At 27.6% G+C, this 21,549-nt stretch overlaps 2 protein-coding genes and 1 non-coding gene across 6 annotated transcripts; all 3 read left to right on the forward strand.

Annotated features, from left to right (window-relative positions):
• Position 1: 1 nt before the first annotated feature.
• Positions 2-7,283, forward strand: LOC122522250 (piwi-like protein Siwi). 4 transcript variants are annotated; one of them, XM_043643145.1, is made up of 13 exons: positions 2-96; positions 565-1,075; positions 1,139-1,303; positions 1,468-1,679; positions 2,667-2,736; positions 3,035-3,145; positions 3,542-3,750; positions 3,828-4,013; positions 4,169-4,336; positions 4,415-4,703; positions 4,978-5,330; positions 5,421-5,817; positions 6,073-7,283. In XM_043643145.1, exons 2-13 carry the CDS (start codon positions 607-609, stop codon positions 6,711-6,713), a joined length of 3,270 nt encoding a protein of 1,089 aa, XP_043499080.1. In that variant the 5' UTR covers positions 2-96; positions 565-606; the 3' UTR covers positions 6,714-7,283. The 4 variants fall into 4 exon arrangements, with proteins under 4 accessions (XP_043499080.1, XP_043499082.1, XP_043499081.1 ...); XM_043643147.1 differs by having other exon boundaries at positions 565-847; positions 941-1,303; XM_043643146.1 differs by having other exon boundaries at positions 565-802; positions 890-1,303.
• A 1,116-nt stretch (positions 7,284-8,399) lies between these two features.
• Positions 8,400-8,481, forward strand: Trnas-aga. The gene has a single exon. It is a non-coding gene; the product is annotated as a tRNA-Ser (tRNA).
• Positions 8,482-14,630: 6,149 nt separating this feature from the next.
• LOC122522253 (alanine--glyoxylate aminotransferase 2-like) lies at positions 14,631-20,600 on the forward strand. Its single transcript, XM_043643153.1, has 9 exons — positions 14,631-14,736; positions 16,129-16,221; positions 16,564-16,682; positions 17,264-17,498; positions 17,909-17,999; positions 18,279-18,487; positions 18,744-18,963; positions 19,059-19,457; positions 20,307-20,600. The coding sequence occupies exons 2-9, from the start codon at positions 16,157-16,159 to the stop codon at positions 20,412-20,414; spliced, it is 1,446 nt and encodes a 481-aa protein (XP_043499088.1). The 5' UTR covers positions 14,631-14,736; positions 16,129-16,156; the 3' UTR covers positions 20,415-20,600.
• Positions 20,601-21,549: the final 949 nt, after the last annotated feature.

Below are 21,549 nucleotides of genomic sequence, written 5' to 3' on the forward strand. Positions count from 1 at the left end.
CCCATGATGCCTCAACACGAAAAAGTCGCGCTAAGGACAAATTCTTATTACATTGTATGGTAGCAGTCAATTATTAAGTAAAGAGATATCTAAGAGGTAAGAAGTTGACTTTATAATTGAAGATAGTATTATTTAAATAAATTTTTGTTAAAATTTTGTTTACATTATATTTCGTATTTATGTATATGTAAATATTTAAATGTCATATATTAAAAATTTTTACTTAAATGAAAATGATAAAATTGATCATTTGCACATGTTAAGTATTGAATAAAGAACATACGTTTTTATAAATCTTTTATTGTGTACTTTCTTAAATAAATTCTAATTTGAATATTCCGATCTATCATTTATAGTAGATATATTTTTTAATAGATCAATCAAGTTTTTATGGGTATTGATTTTCTTTTTCATATAACAGAAAAGTGGCGTTTATAAGAAATCATTTTTTAATTTCAATTTTAATTTTCAAACGCGAACCCCGTTTAGCCGGTAAAACCTCAATTATCTTTTATGTATGTATTAAATATTTTATATTTTAATTTTAATATTTTAATATTATAGGGTTTAAATTTTTATATATATAAGAATTTAATAGTATACAAAATGCCAGGAGGTAAAGGAAGAGGTAGGGGAAAAAGTAAAAATCAACCTAAAACACCACCCAAATCAACTTCAAGAAAATCAATCCCATCATCTCCAAGAACACCAACTACACCAGCAACACCAACTGCATCAGGTACATCTGCAAAACCAATTCCAATCCCATCAGGTACATCTCCAAGTACACCAACCGCATCAGGTACATCTTCAAGAATACCAATCCCATCATCTCCAAAAACGTCAGGTAAAATTGCAAGAACACCAATCGCATCAGGTACATCTCCAGGAACACCAACTACATCAGGTAAATCTGCAATACCAATCTCAATCCCATCAGGTACATCTCCAAGTACACCAACCGCATCAGGTACATCTGCAAAAACGCCAACCATATCAGCTACATCTTCAAGAATACCAATCCCATCATCTCCAAAAACGTCAGGTAAAATTGCAAGAACACCAATCGCATCAGGTACATCTCCAGGAACACCAACTACATCAGGTAAATCTGCAATACCAATCTCAATCCCATCAGGTACATCTCCAAGTACACCAACCGCATCAGGTACATCTGCAAAAACGCCAACTATATCAGCTACATCTTCAAGAATACCAATCCCATCATCTCCAAAAACGTCAGGTAAAATTGCAAGAACACCAATCGCATCAGGTATATCTCCAGGAACACCAACTACATCAGGTAAATCTGCAATACCAATCTCAATCCCATCAGGTACATCTTCAAGAACACCAACTGCATCAGATATATTTGCAAGAATACCAACTACGTCAGATACATTGCAAAAATACCAATTATATCAAATTTATCTGCAGGAATATCAACTACATCAGATACATTTGCAGGAACACCAACTACATTTGGAATATCTACTGCACCACCAGAATTTAAAGAACCAGTAATTCCTGTTTGTGCCAAAAAACCAACTGTTTCGTCACAACCTCCTGCATCTGAACTGTCTTTATCGCAGGCTCCTTTATCCCGGCCAATTTCGTTGCAGTCTAGACCAACTCACCTTGAATTACCGCAACAATCAAAACCTGAACCAACAAGTCAGGTAAATAAAAACAATCGAAAATATTCAAACATTGAATTATATAAATATTTTAGCTAATTAAGTGTGAAAGGTATCTTAATTGAATGTTGTACTTTTAATTCAGACAATTAGTTTATTTAACACGTTCCGTGCCAAGCCATTTTTGCCTGATTTGTCGTTCAAGCCATTTGATGTTTACCGCATTAAATAAATATGACTACGTGTACCACCGGTGGTACACGTGGCCTGATGGTCAAGTTTAAAGTGTACCATAAATAGTACACGTGGCATAGAACGTGTTAACCCTTTCGCTACCATGCGTGTTCTCCGCCGCGGTACTTCTGCTGAACGGAGAGCCGCGACATCACTGCACGCTACGCGACGCCGATCGTCAGCGGGAGTACCGCGGCAGAGAACCCAAGTTGCTTGAATGTTTTCGAACGACAAAATTTTTCTCCAAAGGATATTTATAAATAAAGGGTATTCCAGGGTATTTATAATGTCTTAGCATGCGCTCTTTAATTTACAGTATGAAAAGAAATAATATTATGCAATATAATAAAATAATATAACACAATATAATATAATTGTATGATTATAATGGCCTGTAATATGTAACTGCGTATGATATTTTTTAAAACATGGTATTACACACAGGCCAACATTGCAGAGTGAGATACTAATGCAAAATGTTTAGTCGGCCGTAATACCTCAATAGTATCTTATGGGAGGGGGGGCCATTATAGTGGCCCGTAGTAACTCAATGGCATCTTATGGAAGGCCACTATAGTGGCCCGTAGTAGCGAAAGAGTTAATATGGATAAACAATCTGTGTTCTATAAAATATATAAAGATATCGCACGATTTTAATAAAGAATATACTTTGTTTTGATGATAAATTAGTTAGAATACTCATAACTTTTTGATAATTTATTTATTAGGGTATAATGAGGATTTAATGTAATAATGTAATAAATAATTAGAGATATAATTTGTATAATATTGCAGATTTTTTCACGAGGACGAGGTGATAAACGAAACCTTTCTGAAGTAGGTAGCCATGACTCCCAAGTTAAAGGTAGGGTACTATTTAATCGAAAGATGTTGAATAGACGAGATGTTTCAAAGTATGTGAGCATAATTTCAAGGTTGATTTCAGTACGTTATAACAAGAAAAATAGTTTATATCATATGCTTAATATGAAACCTTAAAAACAGCTATAATTTGGGAACAAGGTGTCATATCGGGTATATGATTATATGAACTTTTTTTTCTTATTTTAGCATACTGAAACAATCTCTGAAAATTATGCCCAGATATTTTGTAACTCACTGCATATTGATATTATTCATATTTAAATATGAAATTTTATTAGTCAGAGCTGCTGGAGATACTTCGTTTGGTAGAGGTTCTATACGAGGTAAAAGATTCCTGTGTACAGATTCTTTAATAGTTACAAGACCAGAAAATCTCCCTACAAAGAAGGGTAAGTTTTGATTTTAAAATTAATCATTATATATGTATGTATATAAATGTTACTATTAAAACGTAAAATTGGTTAATTCACGAAATGACTAATACAATCCTGAAATAACTATACTGAAATATGAAAAAAGCCAGAATTACATACTTCAATTAAGTAATATATGAATTTACAAAAGACGAGTAGTTAAGGTATGAATTTGAAATTTGATTCATAAATTAGATCTGATAGAACAGTATGACTAACGGAACACAAAACTATTTAAATGTACTGTTTGTAAATTTGTGCAATGCATTGTACGTATTAATTGTATGAAAAAACCTCAGATAACCTGTATATTGTAACAATTTACTTTGTTTGTTTATCTGAATATTGTACTTTTTTTTGTTTAATTTGTAGGAGTTACTGGTAATCAAATTATACTTCAATCCAATTATTTCAAGTTACCATCTACTACCGACTGGATTCTTTTTCAACATAGAGTCGATTTCGCTCCAGAAGAAGATAGTATCTATGGTAGGAAAAAATTACTTAAATTTCACAAAGAAAGATTAGGCGCATATATTTTTGATGGTACCGTATTATATACAAGTAACCGCCTACCCAAAGTAAGTATTAATATTAATAAACACACGTAAAATATTTATTGTTAATATAAATCAAATATTGTGTGTGTGACTTGCAGAATATAGATCTTTTATCAATAAGAGAATCCGACAATGAAAAAATTAAAATAACTGTAAAATTCGCCAGAGAGGTTCCTAAAAATGATTTTTATTATCTACAATTTTTCAACTTAATAATGAAGAAATGCTTGGAATTTTTAAACTTACAATTAGTTGGTCGTAATTTTTATGATGCGCATAGCAAAGTGAGTAAAAAATGTCCATTAATATGATTCTATTTATCATTTATTGAAGTGTAATACATTTTTATATATACACACATACTTAAGATTTATCTCTCGTCTCCTCACACACTACATAAATTAATTATCTAATTAATTAATTTATTTTTTTATAACAGATAGATATTAGTCAATTTAAATTGGAATTGTGGCCAGGCTATTTCACATCAATTAGAGAGCATGAAAGAGACATTCTTATGTGCGCGGAAATAACACACAAAGTTATGCGTCAGGAAACACTGTTAGATATATGGATAAATTGTTTAGAAACAGAAAGGAAACCACAGGTAATATAACAAATGACTTTCACTATTTTTATATGTAATAATAATAATAATAAAAATAATTAATTGTACCATTAATAGGAAGCGTTTATTGATCTAGTCAAGGGAACTGTGGTACTTACTGGTTACAACAATAATACGTATAGTATCCAAGATGTTGATTTCAAATTAAAACCAACTTCTACATTTAAACTTAAAACAGGAGAGTCAATTTCGTATCAGAATTATTATAAGAATAGATATCAACTTAAAGTTACGTACGCAGATCAACCTTTGCTCGTTGCAAAACCAAAGCAAAAGATACGTAATATGAATATTAATGTATCGGATCAGGTGATTTATTTAGTTCCTGAACTTTGTCGTGCGACAGGTAAATGTGTTTGATTGAGTATGAAGTTTATTAAATTTAATATAATATTATTGACAAATTAATTTTATATATGTACCGGTAATTATAATAGTAGATTAAGTTAAAAAATAATTTATTTTTATACTTAATTATTTTAATTTATTTATATATTATTTAATTTTATATTTTATAATATAAATTATTTTAATATAAAATAAAGGATAAATTTCATTTTATATATATTCATTTTACATATATATATAAATCATTTTATATATATTTTGTTTTTTTTTAGGTTTGACGGAAAAAATGCGATCAAATTTTAATCTGATGAAATCTTTATCTGCGCATACGCGAGTCTCTCCAGAGGCACGAATAAAAAAATTATTACATTTTAATAGAAGACTCTGCTCCGAACCAAATATCATATCGGAGTTAAAGAATTGGAATCTTAAATTGGAAAATAAATTGATCGAAGTTCCAGCACGTGTATTACCTTGTGAAAATATAGTTTATGGTTCACGGTCTAGATCTGTTACATTAGAAGCAAATTGGACAAAGGATTTACGTAATAACAGATTTGTTGCTTGTACCTCCTTGGAAAGTTGGATTTTAATACAAACATCATTTACAAGAGCTGATTGCGAGGTATTATATTTTTATCAGTTATCTTCAAACTTAAATAAAATTATTCAAAGTTCATCATTAACTGTACTTTATTGAATTTTAATTTAACAGACTTTCTTAAAAAATCTTATAAAGGCTGCCGATGGAATGGGATTTAATATAAAACGTCCAGAAATGATAACTATAAGAGACGATCGACTGGGCACGTATCTTGAAGCATTAGAATCTTATTTGAGTAAAAAAAGAACGCAATTGGTTTTTTGTATTATTCCACATATTCGTGCTGACCGTTATAATGCAATAAAAAAAAAATGTTGTGTAGACCGTCCAGTTCCATCTCAAGTAGTAATACAGAAAAATTTAGTTAAAGGATTGTCCGTAGCTACGAAGGTAGCTATTCAAATAAATTGCAAATTGGGTGGAGTTCCATGGTACGTGGAAATACCACTTTCAGGATTAATGGTAGTAGGTTTCGATGTTTCCCATGGTAAACAATCATGTAATTATGGTAAGTAATATTTAATAATTAAATTAACTTTAACGCGTTAAGCGCTGAGCTTGTTTTACTTTTCTTCTATTGACGACACGATATGCTGTTACCTGGAGAGATATACACAAATATATTAATATTAATTATATATAATTTTAAAAATGCTTATATCGTTAATCGTCAGTGACTGATACGACGCTTAACGTGTTTATTAAGATATATGATTATGAACGGTTATTTTATATATTATTATTAAAAACATTATTTTTACAGGTGCTACAGTAGCATCTATAAATAGTAATTTAAGCAGATATGTAAGCGCCGTAAGTTCGCATACATATGGTAACGAATTATCAGACGATATATCTACTCATATTTGTAAATTCGTAACAGTATATAAAAATTTGAACAAGAGATTACCCGATCGTATAGTGCTTTATCGCGATGGCGTTGGGGAAGGCCAAATAGAGCAAGTCTATCAACACGAGATACAAGAAATAAGACAAAAACTTCAGAGATTGTATGGAGAACAAGTAGTAAAGTTGGCTGTTATAATCGTAAACAAACGAGTTAATAGTAGAATGTTTTATCGTGACGGTAATCCACCATGTGGCACTGTAGTGGATGATGTGATTACTAGCCGAGTAAAATACGATTTCTTTATCGTATCCCAACATGTTACACAGGGCACTGTTACACCAACCTCATATAGTGTAATTGACGATAATGTTGGTCTCGATGCAGATAAAATGCAACGACTTACATATAAATTGACACATATGTACTATAATTGGTCTGGTACTGTAAGAGTACCAGCCCCATGTCAATATGCACATAAGCTTGCATATTTAATTTCTGAAAACATTAAAACTGTACCGAATGTTCGTTTAGAACAACTTTTATATTATTTGTAATTTGGAATCTTTATTTCTATCGTTTAATATTGTTAGTGATATGCGTCCATCGTACGTAAATATACGTATATAACAGGTTGGTGAATTAGTAAAAATTAACATCCGAAAGTGCTCCGTATTTTGAATAAATATTTTGTTTTTCCTTTTTTTTTGTTTGTTAAACCAATTTATTAGAAACAAAAGTTTCTTTTTATTATAAAATTTTTGTTTAATGTGCCTCCTTTTTCTAACGGGAAATTCTTCACAGTTACTTTCAATATTATAATATCTTTTATTACCACTTAATTCAGCAACTTCTATTTTACTCACTGTATTAGCCTGAACTTGCACGATTATGGAAGACACAAATGCGATGCTGTGTGAAAACTAACAAATTGTGTTCAGCAGTCAACGTGTTAAAAAAAATTCAATATAATATTTTTTCACAATTAGATGTAATTCTTGCAATAGTGCAACTTATATTAGAATTTCTTCAGAAACGGAGTAATTGCAGGTGACAATTGTTATTGGCGCAACACCTATATACATATTTACACGTATTAAATGCAAACTTGACATAAAACCGAAAAATGTATTATTGTTTATTTCTAAAGATTTAGAGAAAAAAGGGATTATTTTTTAGTATATATATACAAATATGTTTTTTTTTATTATGAACTTACTCGTGGATAGTTTTATTCAACTCATTATTGAATTTATGTTTTAGTTGTAGTATTGTTTACATTTAAACAGTTTTTTCTTTTTTTTATTACTATTTTTTTTTACATATATATTTTATGTATGAGTTAAAAAATTAAGTTACATTATAGATTTATTCACATTACAATAGAGTCTTAATTAATCAGAATGTTCGGCGGACAAACTAGGTGAATAAATCGAAGTTCAACAGATAATTGATACTAAGATGGAATTATTTCAAATACATTTCTTATATGCTAAATAAGATTTTGTCTGTGACAATGTTGTTATATCAAATTATATTCATACAAAAAATGTTTATTATAAAACATATATAGGTAGTTTATTTTTGTATGCAACATTAAAAAAATAAAAAAAAAAATATATATATATATAGATATTCTTATAGTTCATTGATATACACTCCTTTCACCTATTTTTGTCTTGTTCAAATTTTTCATATTTCTTTATTGTTTTAATTTATTTGAACGTACTCAGAGTGGGTTACGAAAGATCATGTTAACGAACTTGGAGGGTTAATAGTTTGCAGCAGTATTTCCCAAGCTTTTTCAATTCTCGGTGCCTTTGCTGATTCCAGATTTTTCAAAGGCGTTCTATGACATTTTAACAAGTATACTTTTTAAAATAGCTGATAATTTTTTACAAGAATTAAAATTTTTCATCTTAATCTCAAGGGATTAAGCCGAAATTGAGCATCACAATTCGAATAAATTGGAACCAAACATTAGAACTTTGATTATTTGTGTTTTAGAAACAACTTGCAAATTACTAACAGCTGGGTTATAAATTTTGACCATCGTTACAAAATGTTATTTATTTTAAATATAAATTAGTACAGATTTTAACATTTCTTATTAGCCGACTTAATATATTGCAAAAGAAAATTATTATCCTTTAATGTATTTAATGCAATTTAAGAGTAAATGGAATAATTTTTTTATTTCAAATGTAGTATATATTTATAATATTGATTAACGATATATTATAGCAGTCGTGGCCGAGTGGTTAAGGCGTCTGACTAGAAATCAGATTCCCTCTGGGAGCGTAGGTTCGAGTCCTACCGACTGCGAGTTAAGTTTGTTTTGAAAACTATTTTTTTTTCACTTCCTACCAAATAATGTATATGTTACGGACCATTTGGGAAATCCGGAATTATGAACACTACGTAGGCATTTCACAATGGCTGGCGTTTTTGGGCAACGTAGGAAACAGAATTGTTACGGAATTTTCCTAGGCATTGTACATAATACTTTGGTATCCTATAGAATATCAAATTACTATGTAAGCAATCTTGAGAAGAATAAATTATTAGGCAACAGTCACACACACATCCACCCACTCCAGCTCACACACATAAAAGCGATCATGGAGCGCAGTAAAAAACTAATTTTTTTAAACAAATTTAACACCTTGACTGCTACGCGAGTTTTTGTGCGCAGGGTTTTGAGACTGTGCGCGCTGCTATACTATGAGCACACACACACACTTCTATAAATTAAAAAACTTACTTTTTTTTTTATGCAGGTGTGTTATTATGTAGGGTCCACTGTTACTTATCGTAGTAGAAGATTATTACATTTAGATCGATATTCATAGAGATCACTATGGAAAATCTGTATCTTTTGTTTTTTATCATAGCGGAAGATAAGCACGTAATCTGATAAATATTTATTCTATTTGAAAAACTTTCCCAAAACGTAAACGCTCAAATAAAAATAAAATTTGAAGTCGTAAAATATTTAAGTCATTTATCTCACTTTAAGTCAACAATGTAAAACTTTCACAGCTGCAACTTATCGCATAGACTTAATAATAGGGGCTCAGGTACAAAAGCATTATCGCATTGTCATAAACATCATAACTTTCGAAAGCAAGCGAAGAAGTATGTGATGTTAGTTTAATCAATCCCTTTCCATAACAACTACAAGTTTACCTCTTAGCAAAATTGTAAAAATGAAATTATAAAAAAAAGAAAAAAAAGACTAAAGAGTCTACTGAAGAACTCACTGACAATAAGAAATAACATCAACAAGAACAATAAGTACAACGCTATGTATAACAAATAATTGAGTACTTACAACAATTTCTTGTTCTTACAATTGAAATTATATTTTCAATATTAAATTAAAAAAAAGAGTTTTTTACTATTAATGCGACTACAAATAAAAATAGTAACAATTGATCTACGTGTAAAAAATTAAATACGAAAATGGAACTTTGCATTATAACGAAGATTTAATATAAATACGTTTTATTTTAAATATAACATTTATGAATACTTTCGTTTTAAAAAATAGTATAAAAGTAATTTAATTGAAAAAAGAATATTAATTGCTAACTTTTTAACTTTTTGTTAATCAAAAAAATAATAATAAATAATCGAAAGAGTTGTATGATGTAGATACGTTCAATAATTGGACATTTATAATAAATAATTATGATCGATAATTTGAAAGCAACAAAAAAATTGTATAATCTGAATTAAATATAAATAAAGAAAAATATCTAATTTAATTGTAATTTAAATTACGATGACTTACTTTCAGTAACTCTCCTTCCTACTCAATTTTTATATACTTTATTTTAAATACTCGAAATATTAATATGTTATCGCATTAACAGACAAGATTTATAATCGTGTATCATTTAATTTTATTCGCAAATAATCGTAATTAACATCAAATTTATTGCAACTTTCGTTGTTACGAGAAAAATCGACTTATGAGTTTGATAACAAAAAATATGATAAACGATTATACGATGAGTTTTTTACATTGGAGACTGATAAGAGCATTGACGAAATCCAAATAATGTTTAAAATCTACATTTATATGTCTTAACGAGCATAAAAATACAAGAAAATTTACAAAAATAGGTCATAAATTTAGGATATGATTTGTGAAATAATGTTGAATAAAAAAAGTCATTTTTCAAATATGGTTATGAATTCTGGCTGCCTGATTACATACAAAAATGGTTAACAATAGTTAACCATTTAACAATAATTATGACAATGTCGTAATAAAATTATGAAGTAACCACTACTGGTTACAATAGCTCACATTTTTAGACTGATAAGCTTAGAATTTATACATTTTTGTATATGCATATATCTTGTGTTTTTAACGGCGAGATTGTTGCATATTTTTTAACGCACCAATTTCTGCTTTGAGACATTATGAATCTCGTTTGTAAAACGAGTAAATTTGTAATAATTGTTTTGTATAATAGATCGAAACGCAAGAAGGTTCTAAATCATGTCTAAAATGTCTGTTGCTAAAATACAAAATGATTTTGAGGTTTAGAGTAAGGTTGAGTATTAGTAAACGTGACCAATGTAATCTCCGTGGAGAAAACGAAATTACTTTCTGAACAAGTTATTATAATATAATACTTTTATTGGTAAATAAATGTTGTTTTGTAACATCCGAAATTTTCTTTATTAATATTTCTTAGATATATCTCTCTAGATTTTTATCATTCGGATAACTATACTTATCTATTATAAATTTATATAAATCCTATAGATTACTTAAAAATAAATCCTATCGATATATAAATCGATAGCTGAAAATATTTGATTCAAAGTATTGATAAATACATTTGTTTTACATATATGTGTTAACATCAAAGAAGTTTTTTTATTTAAAAATTCAATCAATTTTAATTTAACTTATATCACCCGAAAACGTACAACAAAAGGGGTAAAATGAACAAAATCAAAAACAGTTTTTTCGAACAAAGTTCGTTTGTAAATTTGTTTAATTTTTTCTAAATTTTTCCTTTAACTTAATATCTCTTTTATGAATACATGACATTATCAATTTATCATTAAACCTATTTGTTATTTCGAGTTTCAATGTGTTAAATATTAGCTTCGATCACGGTTAAATATCATTCTAAGCAATGATACGATAACAATTATCACGTGCGTACTGCTATCGTCCACGTGCTGCTTCTATCAGTACGCACGTTTATACAAAAATACATCAACTTCATTTTATTACAACAATAATTTCATTAACAAAAATTATGAACTGTTAACTTTAAAAAAATAATAATAAATAAGAGAGTTGAAAGTTAATTTATTAAGTTTACTAAAAAATATTATTCGCTTATTGGTTCGTAATTATCTATAAAAAGAAAATCTGTTAAAAAAATTTTTTTATACATATTACTTTAAATATTTTTTTATATTTATTGATTAATCTTTTTAATATTTTCATATCGAGTAATTAATTTTGTCATATTTTTTAAATTTAATAAATATATTTAACTAATATTTATAACAAATATTAAATATTTAAAAAATATATATTTTATTTTTATAAAATATTTCTTTTATTTATTATTCATGTTAATACTTTTCATAAGTATTCTGAATATATTTTTTTAAATAGTTTAAATATTTCGGTGAATCTAATATAAAATAAAGCGTGTACGTGAGAGCACGTTATGAGATAATTAAACAAATAAACAGAAAATAGAATTGATTGAAAATTTGAGCATCACTTCTCTTTTCTCTACTTTTATTACTTCAACGTATGTGCATTTTGTTGTTGAGAGTGGAATATTACTGGACAGCACAGTCTCACTATATCCTATCTTACAACTCTAACAATAAGTTTTATATGTATTTTTCGCGAGACAGAACTTACTATTTATGTTTGTGTATGACTCGTGCGAGCGCGCAGTTGTGCACTTAAGTTTCTATTAGCATCAGCAAGGACACTAGATGACGTTCGAATTAGATAACGAAAGTAATATCATTTACAAACGGCCTATTTTTTTATATTCTGTTCTCTGTTTTTTAGAATATGTGTGTATACTTTAACAAATATATTTTAACATCTGTTTTAATAAAAACTGTTTGAATAAAATAAGTAAAAATGGCACAAAATATGATAACTTTGTAAAAAAAAATTCCTTTATAAATTACAATAGTTTCTAAATTTATTGGAAATATATGGTGTTCTAGTTTTTGCTCATGAAATTTAACCGCTATATTCTATTAGTAAAAATAAGAAAAATATGTTATATAAACATAGATTTTTAAATGCTTTTTTAAAAAATTATAATAAAAATACAAAACAATAACGGACCGGTGTTTCATCGACACAGCATACAAATACATTGCCGGTATCTATTTGAATATGCAACGATACATATTTAGATCTTACTTTTTACCTGAAAAATTCACCGCGTAATCTTTTTTAAATATTCTACAAAATAAATTGCAGCCAGAATTATTAGAAAATATTCTACTATTGTTTCATTAACGATTAGCTATTAAGCACTATCCAATTAAATAGTTGTCCAATACATTATGTGCTGCTAATACGACAATCATTAAATAACCATTAAAAAACGATAATCATTAAATAACCAATTAACCAAATTCTTGGTTCCTCTAAGATTATCAGATATCACGTTAATGGATTTTTACTTGTGAGGAACAACGGAAGAGAAAGTTTATTAAACATAAATTAATACGTGTCGAAAATGAATGCAAAGAATTCGTGACGTATTCGCTGCAATTAAGGAAATCAAACAAGAAATTAGTAACGCAATAATAGTAACGCAAGAATAAATTTTTTAGTCCTATATTCAGTTACTGCATTCAAACGGACAAAATTATGAAATGGAATTATAATTGGAATCGACAATTTATTCCTTCGTGTGATATCGAACAAGAAAAAAGTTCGTTGCTATTTCGTATTTTTGTTTAACTTTTTAATAGAGTATTTAAAAGCCCACGTATATATTACATTTGTTTTGTATTTTTATTTATAGAAAATACAGGTAAAATTTTGTGGAAAATAACAGGTATATTCTATATATTCAAATATTTATTCTAATACAAAAAGCGAGATCGAGTAAATCAGATTAATAAGATTATTTGGTTTTCTTTAAAATAATGTTTGTTGAAATTATAACATAATAATAACTACTTATTAGATAACATACTTATACAAACATTCATTATTATTTTTTCACATCGTATATATATATATATATAATTGATTTCATTGATAAATCGATCAATACACTATTTTTATGCTATTAATCGATCATATATGATCGCAGATATTTAACACGTGATCTAGAAAATATCACTCATACCAATAACATTTTTTACTTTGTCAAATCTAGTTATGAGTGCACATTGTCTATACAAAACTATCTTTGTCTTTTACATCTTACAGTTAGTTGAATATTGGAAATTATAGCATCAAACAAATAAAAATATTTTAATAATTTCTTAATAGAAAATGTTTCTGTTCAGATTATGTATACATGTAATTTGTATTTGATAAGTAATATATAAGTTTATATGTACTTATCTCAGAAGAAATTTATTTCTCGTAATAAAGACGATAGCTTTTATTATTAATTGTCGACATAACAATAACAGTACAATAGACTTTCGTATGACGCGGCTAATTTTATATGCTACGCGATTTATGAATTTGTGTTACAAGAAATAGTGTTGTATGAATATTTTTCTTGTATAACATGTTTCTTTTGCTTATTTGCTTCAATATAATTTAAAATTATTAGGTTGTTCGAAAAGTAATTTCGTTTTTCTATAGCGACAAAGACAACAATACGGTATTCAGTTATCGTAAATTTCATTTTTAAAATGCAAAAAATTCCTACATTTTATTATACAGCGCGTTGTACGAGAAATCGCATCGTTTTAAAATAGTAGTCGCAATATTTTTTGGCACATTATAGGAAGTTGCGTTGTAGGTATTGGGTGTTAGACAGTAGTCTATTGGAATAGGAAAAACATATAGAGGTTATTAGAACGGTAAATATGAAAAATAGTTAGAAACAGTAAGAGAAAGGGAAATAAAGAAAATGATAATCAGAAAAAAAGAAAGAATTTGTATATGTAGTAAATACTAATCTTATAATTAGAATAATTTATCATTATTCATAAACGCGCGATAGATTATTTTCGATTGTCGTCTTTCTAATGAGAAAGACAAAGAGAGAGCTTATTTGGACGATACGATTAAAAAGAGACAGAAAAAGATATATAATACAAATATAAATAAAAATATAAAAATAAAGATAGAAAAAGAGATATAGAGATGGAAAGAAAGAAAAAGAGAGAGATAATAAATTGGTATAAGCCTATCAAAAATGGTAGATGGAGGAGGTAAATCTGATGCGCGCGCATCAACCATTTGTGTTCTCTCTACTTACGAGCTTTATATATGACGTCACCCGGAGTAGGTCGTGGCACTTACTTAGCTTATATTAGAGTTGCATTCAGAATTCCGAGGAATCCACTTTTACCGACGCACGATTTCAGGTACAACAGTTTCTGTACTATTTAATCGATTAATCGAAACTCGAGATAATAATCTTTTCTCGAGGTTATTTCTTAAACTAGTTTATTGGCGTAATTATTATGTTAACCGATAATATGTGTTTTCGTAATGTAACGCCGATTCATTTCATTTATCATTTGATTCTTGCAACTTCTTTTATTTTTAATCTTTATGTTTCTTTTTTATATTTTTTTTTAATTTCATTTTTTCTTTCTTATCCTTCTTTTTAATTCTATTGCCAGTATGTTAATATAATACGTAAATATTATTTAATTACTTATATATCGTAGTTATAACGATTTGTTTTTTGCACCATTTACCCGCCGTGACGTATCAGCGGCCATTTTGAAAATGAAAATAGGCGCTAACCTTGAACTTTAAAAAAAATTAAATTGATTTCACTTTATTATTCGTTAATCTTTTTTGTCATTAACACATATATATAATTTTTGATTGTCTCCTTTTTAACCATTTTTAAAGAAAATTTCATTGCTTGATTCTGTTTGATAGAAGAGAAATATGATAATCGATGCTTGTTAATTTTATTAATATTTATTGTGATTATAATAAGAGAAAATATAAAAAAGATGTTAGAGAGTTAATAACTTTTCATAAATATATTCATTAAATAATAAATTTATACTATATTTTTCTACACGGAATTTCTTAAATAATTTAATTACTTGATTTTATTTAACATGAAATAAAAATAATAACTGATTAATTATATTTTATAATCGATGTTAAATACAAATATCATTTTATTAATAATTTCAATAAATCTTTAATTATATAATAAATATAAACAATTTTTTTGCATGGGATTATTTAGAAAATTCAATGACTTGGCTTAATTTAGTGAGAAATAAAAGTAGTTATTGGTTTATTATTTAATCGATCCTAAGTATAAAAATATCATTTTATTCATAATTGCAAAAAATATTAAAGTTACAGAAATACTAATACGACTATTATCATTAAATAAACATAAAAATCTATAAATCGAGTTTAATAAACTTTGTACTTTTGTTATTAATTATAAAAAGATTACTTTTAGATTACTATCTTTATTTGTTAAAGATAATGATTAATTGAACTATAGATATTTACGAAAAATTAAAATTAAATTATCAACGTTGTTCATTGTATCACATGATATTTTAAATAGTAGAGAATGATTAGTATAGCACAAAAATTATAATTTAATATTATATAATAACTTTATTTTAAAATATGACGATATTAAGATTAGGTAATTCTGTGTGACAATATTGATAAGCGTATCGTTCAATAAAAATTACATAATATTTTAAAAAACAAGCGTATGTTTCTTTTAAAATGTATCATTTATCAAATCATTTTTGCAATTTCAGTATCTGAAAACAAGATAAATTACTGATCATGGCTGAATCCCTTGAGCAAATGTCAAAAATTGAGACGATTAAACTTCGCGAACGACACATCGGGTAAGTTGAATTTAAACCTTATATCGATAAGGTTTATTAAGGTGAATTTATCGAAATTCATATTGACTTAATTAATCGATTATGTTAACACTTTTATCGATGATCGATTTTTGAAACCACTTTGTTATTTAAATAAACAATGCTTGCATTTATACAACCAATTCAATCCTAACTACATACACGAAAAATAAACTTGTCTCTTTTGTGATTCTTTCAAAATAAAAATAATTTAAAATCGAAAGTTATTCTCTCAAAATAGTAAATTTTCAAATAAATATACATATTATATAATTGTATGCGAATACCTATATCGATCACATTTTTTTGTTTATTTTTCTACAGACAATCATGCAAATTGTTTTACAAATCCAGTCCATTAAAAATAGTTAAAGGTATAGGACAGTATATGTTCGACGAAAAAGGTACACGTTATTTGGATTGTATGAACAATGTTGCACATGGTAAGTAGAATAAGTAAACCGGTCATATGCCAAATCGATTAACTCCATGAAACTAAAAATAGACAAAAATAATAAAGTTGTATACATTTTCAGCCGTAAGTTCATGGGACCTCAAATTTGAATTTAAGGGCCTCATGTATAGTGTTGAAATTATTTTTGGGTGGAAATTTTGTTTTTTTTTCGTCCTAGATATGGGACCGAAATTTAATTTCCAATTTTTTTATTACTAAAATGAATTTATAAACTGTTCATTGGGGACTTTGGAACTCCCTATTGAGAAAAACGTCAGGCAATTACCCTTTCAGTACCCAATAATATACCTATATATTATTATAATATTTACTGGTCATCAGCCGTACAAAACTGTGTTATTTAACGGTGTTAAGCTTATTATTAAGGAAATTTATTTTTAATATGAAAAGCATGTTTAAGTGCTTTCGTATAGTAATTTTTAAAACAATTCTAGTATTAGAGTTAATCGTTTTGACCTACAAACGACTCAAATATGTATTTACTATTTACATTTTGAAAAAGATGAGATTTTTCAATCAATATTCATAACAATTGGGTTTCAATTACAGTTGGACACTGTCAAACAGATGTCGTAAAAGCTGGTCAAGAGCAAATGGCGTTATTATCAACAAACAATCGTTTCTTACATGACAATATCGTAATTTGTGCAAGACGATTGACTGCAACAATGCCGGAACCATTATCAGTTTGTTTCTTCGTTAATTCTGGTAGCGAAGCTAACGATCTTGCGCTTCGTCTCGCACAAGCGCACACTGGCAATAAGGATATTATCACTCTCGATCAGTACGATAATTTATTTATTTTAATTCCTTTTTTTATCTTGTTAACCTATTGAATGCGGTTTACTCCAGCATAAAACTATGAACAATTGCACAATTCCATTCAAAACTGATCATGAAGTTATTTTTTCCTCTTTTAAAAAAGAAGAAAGATATTTCTTAATATTAAAGTTAATTTATTAAATTTATTTTACTTGTATTATTATTAATTTATTGATTATGTCTTATATATTGATTCATGTCTTTGTTATTCGGTTAAACATTGAAAAATAAATATCAGTAATTATTTGCGATCGTTATGAATAATAACATAACGATGTGGAACTCACATGTACGTTAGATAACAGATAAATTAAAAATATTATTTATTGTCATTTTTTATTTAATCATACAAATATTGTTTTTCCTTTGCAGTGCTTATCATGGTCACCTAACGTCAATGATCGACATCTCTCCATATAAATTTAATCAAATAAAAAATGGAAAGAAAGATTGGGTCCACGTGGTATGATCTTTTTATCTACAATACTTATTATATTTAAATGACAATTGTGCCAGTAATTATGATAGTTGAATATAAGTCAATATATTGAAAAAATTGATTTTATGATTTACGTTTACGAGTTAATTTGCACACCTAATATTTTATAATATAAATGATAATAATATAAAATAAATTATAAAAACAAATTTATTTAATTTTTTATTTTCAGTCCACTATCTTAAATACCGGCACAATTATTTTTTATAATTTTAATAATGATAATGTTTATTAAATTATTAGGCACCTTGTCCAGACGTATATCGAGGAAAATATTGTGCTGATGATTATCCTAATCAAGATCTTGGTCTTAAATACGCGGAAGATGTAAAACACATTTGTGACGATCTTAAAGTCAAAGGTCGAGGAGTTTGTACATATATAGCAGAGAGTCTATTGTCCGTTGGTGGACAAATCCTTCCACCTAAAAATTACTTTAGAAACGTATTCAGGTAATTAAACATGCATACTTATTAATTTTTGTATATTTTATTTACAACTAATAATTTTGTTTATAATGGCTTAAAAATAATTTCTCTTTAAATGATTTTAATGTTCAAAATACTCGATTGGTGATAAGTAATGTCGGAATGTTTAATTTTTTATATTTATATAAATAATATTAGTATAAAAAAATAATATTATTAGTAGTTTTAATAACCACTAAAAATAAAATGAATCTATAACATGAAAAATAAATGTATTCAGGTATGTTAGAGAAGCTGGTGGTGTATGCATCGCCGACGAGGTTCAAGTTGGTTTTGGTAGAGTTGGTAGTCACATGTGGGCCTTTCAACTTTATGGGGTGATACCAGATATCGTAACAGTTGGAAAGCCAATGGGTAATGGACATCCTGTAGCAGCAGTAATCACGACACCTGAAATCGCAACCAATTTTAAGAATACTGGAATCGAATATTTTAATACGGTAATTATCTCTAAAACGAAGAAGAAAAAATAATAATTAGAAATAATTAGAAATGAACTTTTTTTATAATCATTTCGTCTATTTCCTTTTTACAGTACGGCGGTAATCCAGTATCTTGTGCAATAGCCAATGCTGTTATGGAAGTTATCGAACGTAACAATCTGCAAAAAAATGCATCGATTGTTGGAAAACATTTAATGATGGAATTAAGAAAATTATCTAAACGTAGGAAGATCATTGGTGATGTTCGTGGTGTGGGATTGTTCATTGGTATTGAATTGGTACGAAGTAGAAGAGAAAAGATTCCAGCTACCGCTGAAGCTAAACACATTGTCTCGAGGATGAAAGAAAACAAAATTCTTGTTAGCAGTGATGGTCCGGATAGAAATGTTCTCAAACTTAAACCACCTATGGTATTCACCATCGAAAATGCTAATGAGTTTGTATCTGTTCTTGACGAGGTTCTACAAGAAATTGACATTGATACCGAAGAGGTGATTATTTTCTTTTTCTTCTTTTTTTCCCGCTTTTATTTTATCGCGTAGTTTCGTAAATCATGAAAATATCGTGCTGTTACTAACATGATTCGATAAAAAATTGAAAAAGAAATGATAGCCTCTGATAAGGATTTCCGTTTGAATATAAAACATTTGCAACATTAATCGATTACATTATACGAAAGCTTCATATAATTTGTTTTTCTCTAGAATGATTTTTAAATATCACTATTTGCAAAATAGGTAATATATGCTATGGTGATAAGCGCACGCGCCAAATATTTTTATGTTATTAGAAATGAGATGAGAGTGGAAACGTTTTTATCTGCGTCATGCCAACTAATCTTAGTTAGTTCTGCTACTTTTTTTATAACCTTTCTCTCTTTATTATCGATATTATATCTAATTAAAACCAAAATAAGCAGATTTATTGTCAATGTCAAGCTCATCTATATTTCTCGTTTCTAACTTCATCTTTATTATTCTTATTCTAAGTATTTTCTAATCGTTTATATATAACTTTTAGCAATATTAACAATTATTAATAATTATTATGGAAAAAATATATTTTTTACTCTTTATTTTATGGATTCGAGTCACTTCTCTACGAACACCTTCTCACACGTATTTACTACCAACATACTACCAAATAGATCGTGACTTTTTACTGCCTCTTTGGAGTCAATAGCACACAATTTTTATCTTTTGTTTTTTGAACGAGTCACCCATCAATGTTATTAATCGTGCCCATGCTGCTTAATTTTAAGTGATCGACTGGGAATTAGTAATCCAACATGGCTATGCTGTTGACTTTAATTATTATTATCATTTGTTTTTTTTTAACAGGAATTGGAAGTTACACGGACAGTAATTAAAGCAACGATTTCACCAATGGATCTTGACAACAACCCTACCTGTACCAAAACGAATCCGGTCTTCGTTCGTGCCAGTTAATTATTTATTATTACCAAATAAAGACATTTAAAGTATTATATTTTTACGATAATCTTATGTAAAAATAATGTTTTTTAATTTAAGGAAATGTTTTTATAGTAAACTTTTTACACTTATGTATATAAAAGTTTGGAATCACTTGTTGATTTCCATAAAAATCGAATATACCGATGAATTTTGAAATGATCTTTTGTTGTTGCATCAATTATTCACAAGTTAAATTATCTTTAAAAAAAGATACAAAATATTATATTTCCATAATAATCTTAGGATTCTCAATGGCGTAAGCCCTGTGCTACCGCACAGTTCGCACAATCATGAATACGACCTTTTGTATATATATAGAACTTTATAAATGATTTACTAATCACCAATTTTGTTTAAAAAAAAAATTCTTAGTTTCAATAGATTTATAATATTTTTTCTTGAAAACGGCAATTGTTCTTTTTTCTTTTAAAAAATCGTAACATATAACAAAAACAAGTTGCAAAATATTATACTTCTGTATTAATCTTGAGTAAAAATGATATTTTTTAATTAAAGATGATACTCTTACTTTAGTAAAAAATAAAATATTTATAATAATTTAAAAACTTTTTTACATTCATTAATAAAAATTCTTTCTTATCTTTTATTCTATTTATTACATCGTATTTTACATAATAAAGAGATCTATGAAGAACAATGAAAATTAGAAATAATTATAGCAATATGAATACATATTACATGAAAATTGATTAGAAACATGTCAGACGTATGATTAAATAGTCCTTTCTTAAGAAGAATAAAATAAATAAATAAATTAAACTAAATGAGAGAGAGAGAGAAAGAATGAAAAAAACAATCTGTAGATGCAATATTTACGGATAGAGTCACCGTTCTCGAGAAAATAACAAGGGGTCACTGATAAAGCAATACATTAGAAAAATTACGATCAACGAACTTGTGAATGAGAATTTTTCATTGATAAAATATACTAATGTAATATCATTACTGTCAGTTACGTGTCACCTTGAAGTGAGATACAGACGATTTATAAATAAATATATTATATATAATAGTGCATATTAAAGCTACTTAAGTTGCAGTTATTTCAAAGGTCAAGTATAAGATTATAGTTGAATAGCTAAATACG

The sequence above is a fragment of the Polistes fuscatus genome, unplaced genomic scaffold, assembly GCF_010416935.1.
Source record: "Polistes fuscatus isolate 324 unplaced genomic scaffold, CU_Pfus_HIC Scaffold5, whole genome shotgun sequence".
In the NCBI taxonomy this organism is placed as follows: Eukaryota; Metazoa; Arthropoda; class Insecta; order Hymenoptera; family Vespidae; genus Polistes; species Polistes fuscatus.

What these genes read in the sequence shown, in the direction of transcription:
- LOC122522250 (XM_043643144.1), top strand. Translation starts at nt 607, where the DNA reads ATGCCAGGAGGTAAAGGAAGAGGTAGGGGAAAAAGTAAAAATCAACCT. An exon ending in CCATGACTCCCAAGTTAAAG is followed by an intron (nt 2,737 to 3,034) that starts GTAGGGTACTAT and finishes AAATTTTATTAG; the next exon opens with TCAGAGCTGCTGGAGATACT. An exon ending in TAAACAATCATGTAATTATG is followed by an intron (nt 5,818 to 6,072) that starts GTAAGTAATATT and finishes TTATTTTTACAG; the next exon opens with GTGCTACAGTAGCATCTATA.
- LOC122522253 (XM_043643153.1), top strand. Translation starts at nt 16,157, where the DNA reads ATGGCTGAATCCCTTGAGCAAATGTCAAAAATTGAGACGATTAAACTT. An exon ending in GATATTATCACTCTCGATCA is followed by an intron (nt 17,499 to 17,908) that starts GTACGATAATTT and finishes TTTCCTTTGCAG; the next exon opens with TGCTTATCATGGTCACCTAA. An exon ending in GAATCGAATATTTTAATACG is followed by an intron (nt 18,964 to 19,058) that starts GTAATTATCTCT and finishes TCCTTTTTACAG; the next exon opens with TACGGCGGTAATCCAGTATC.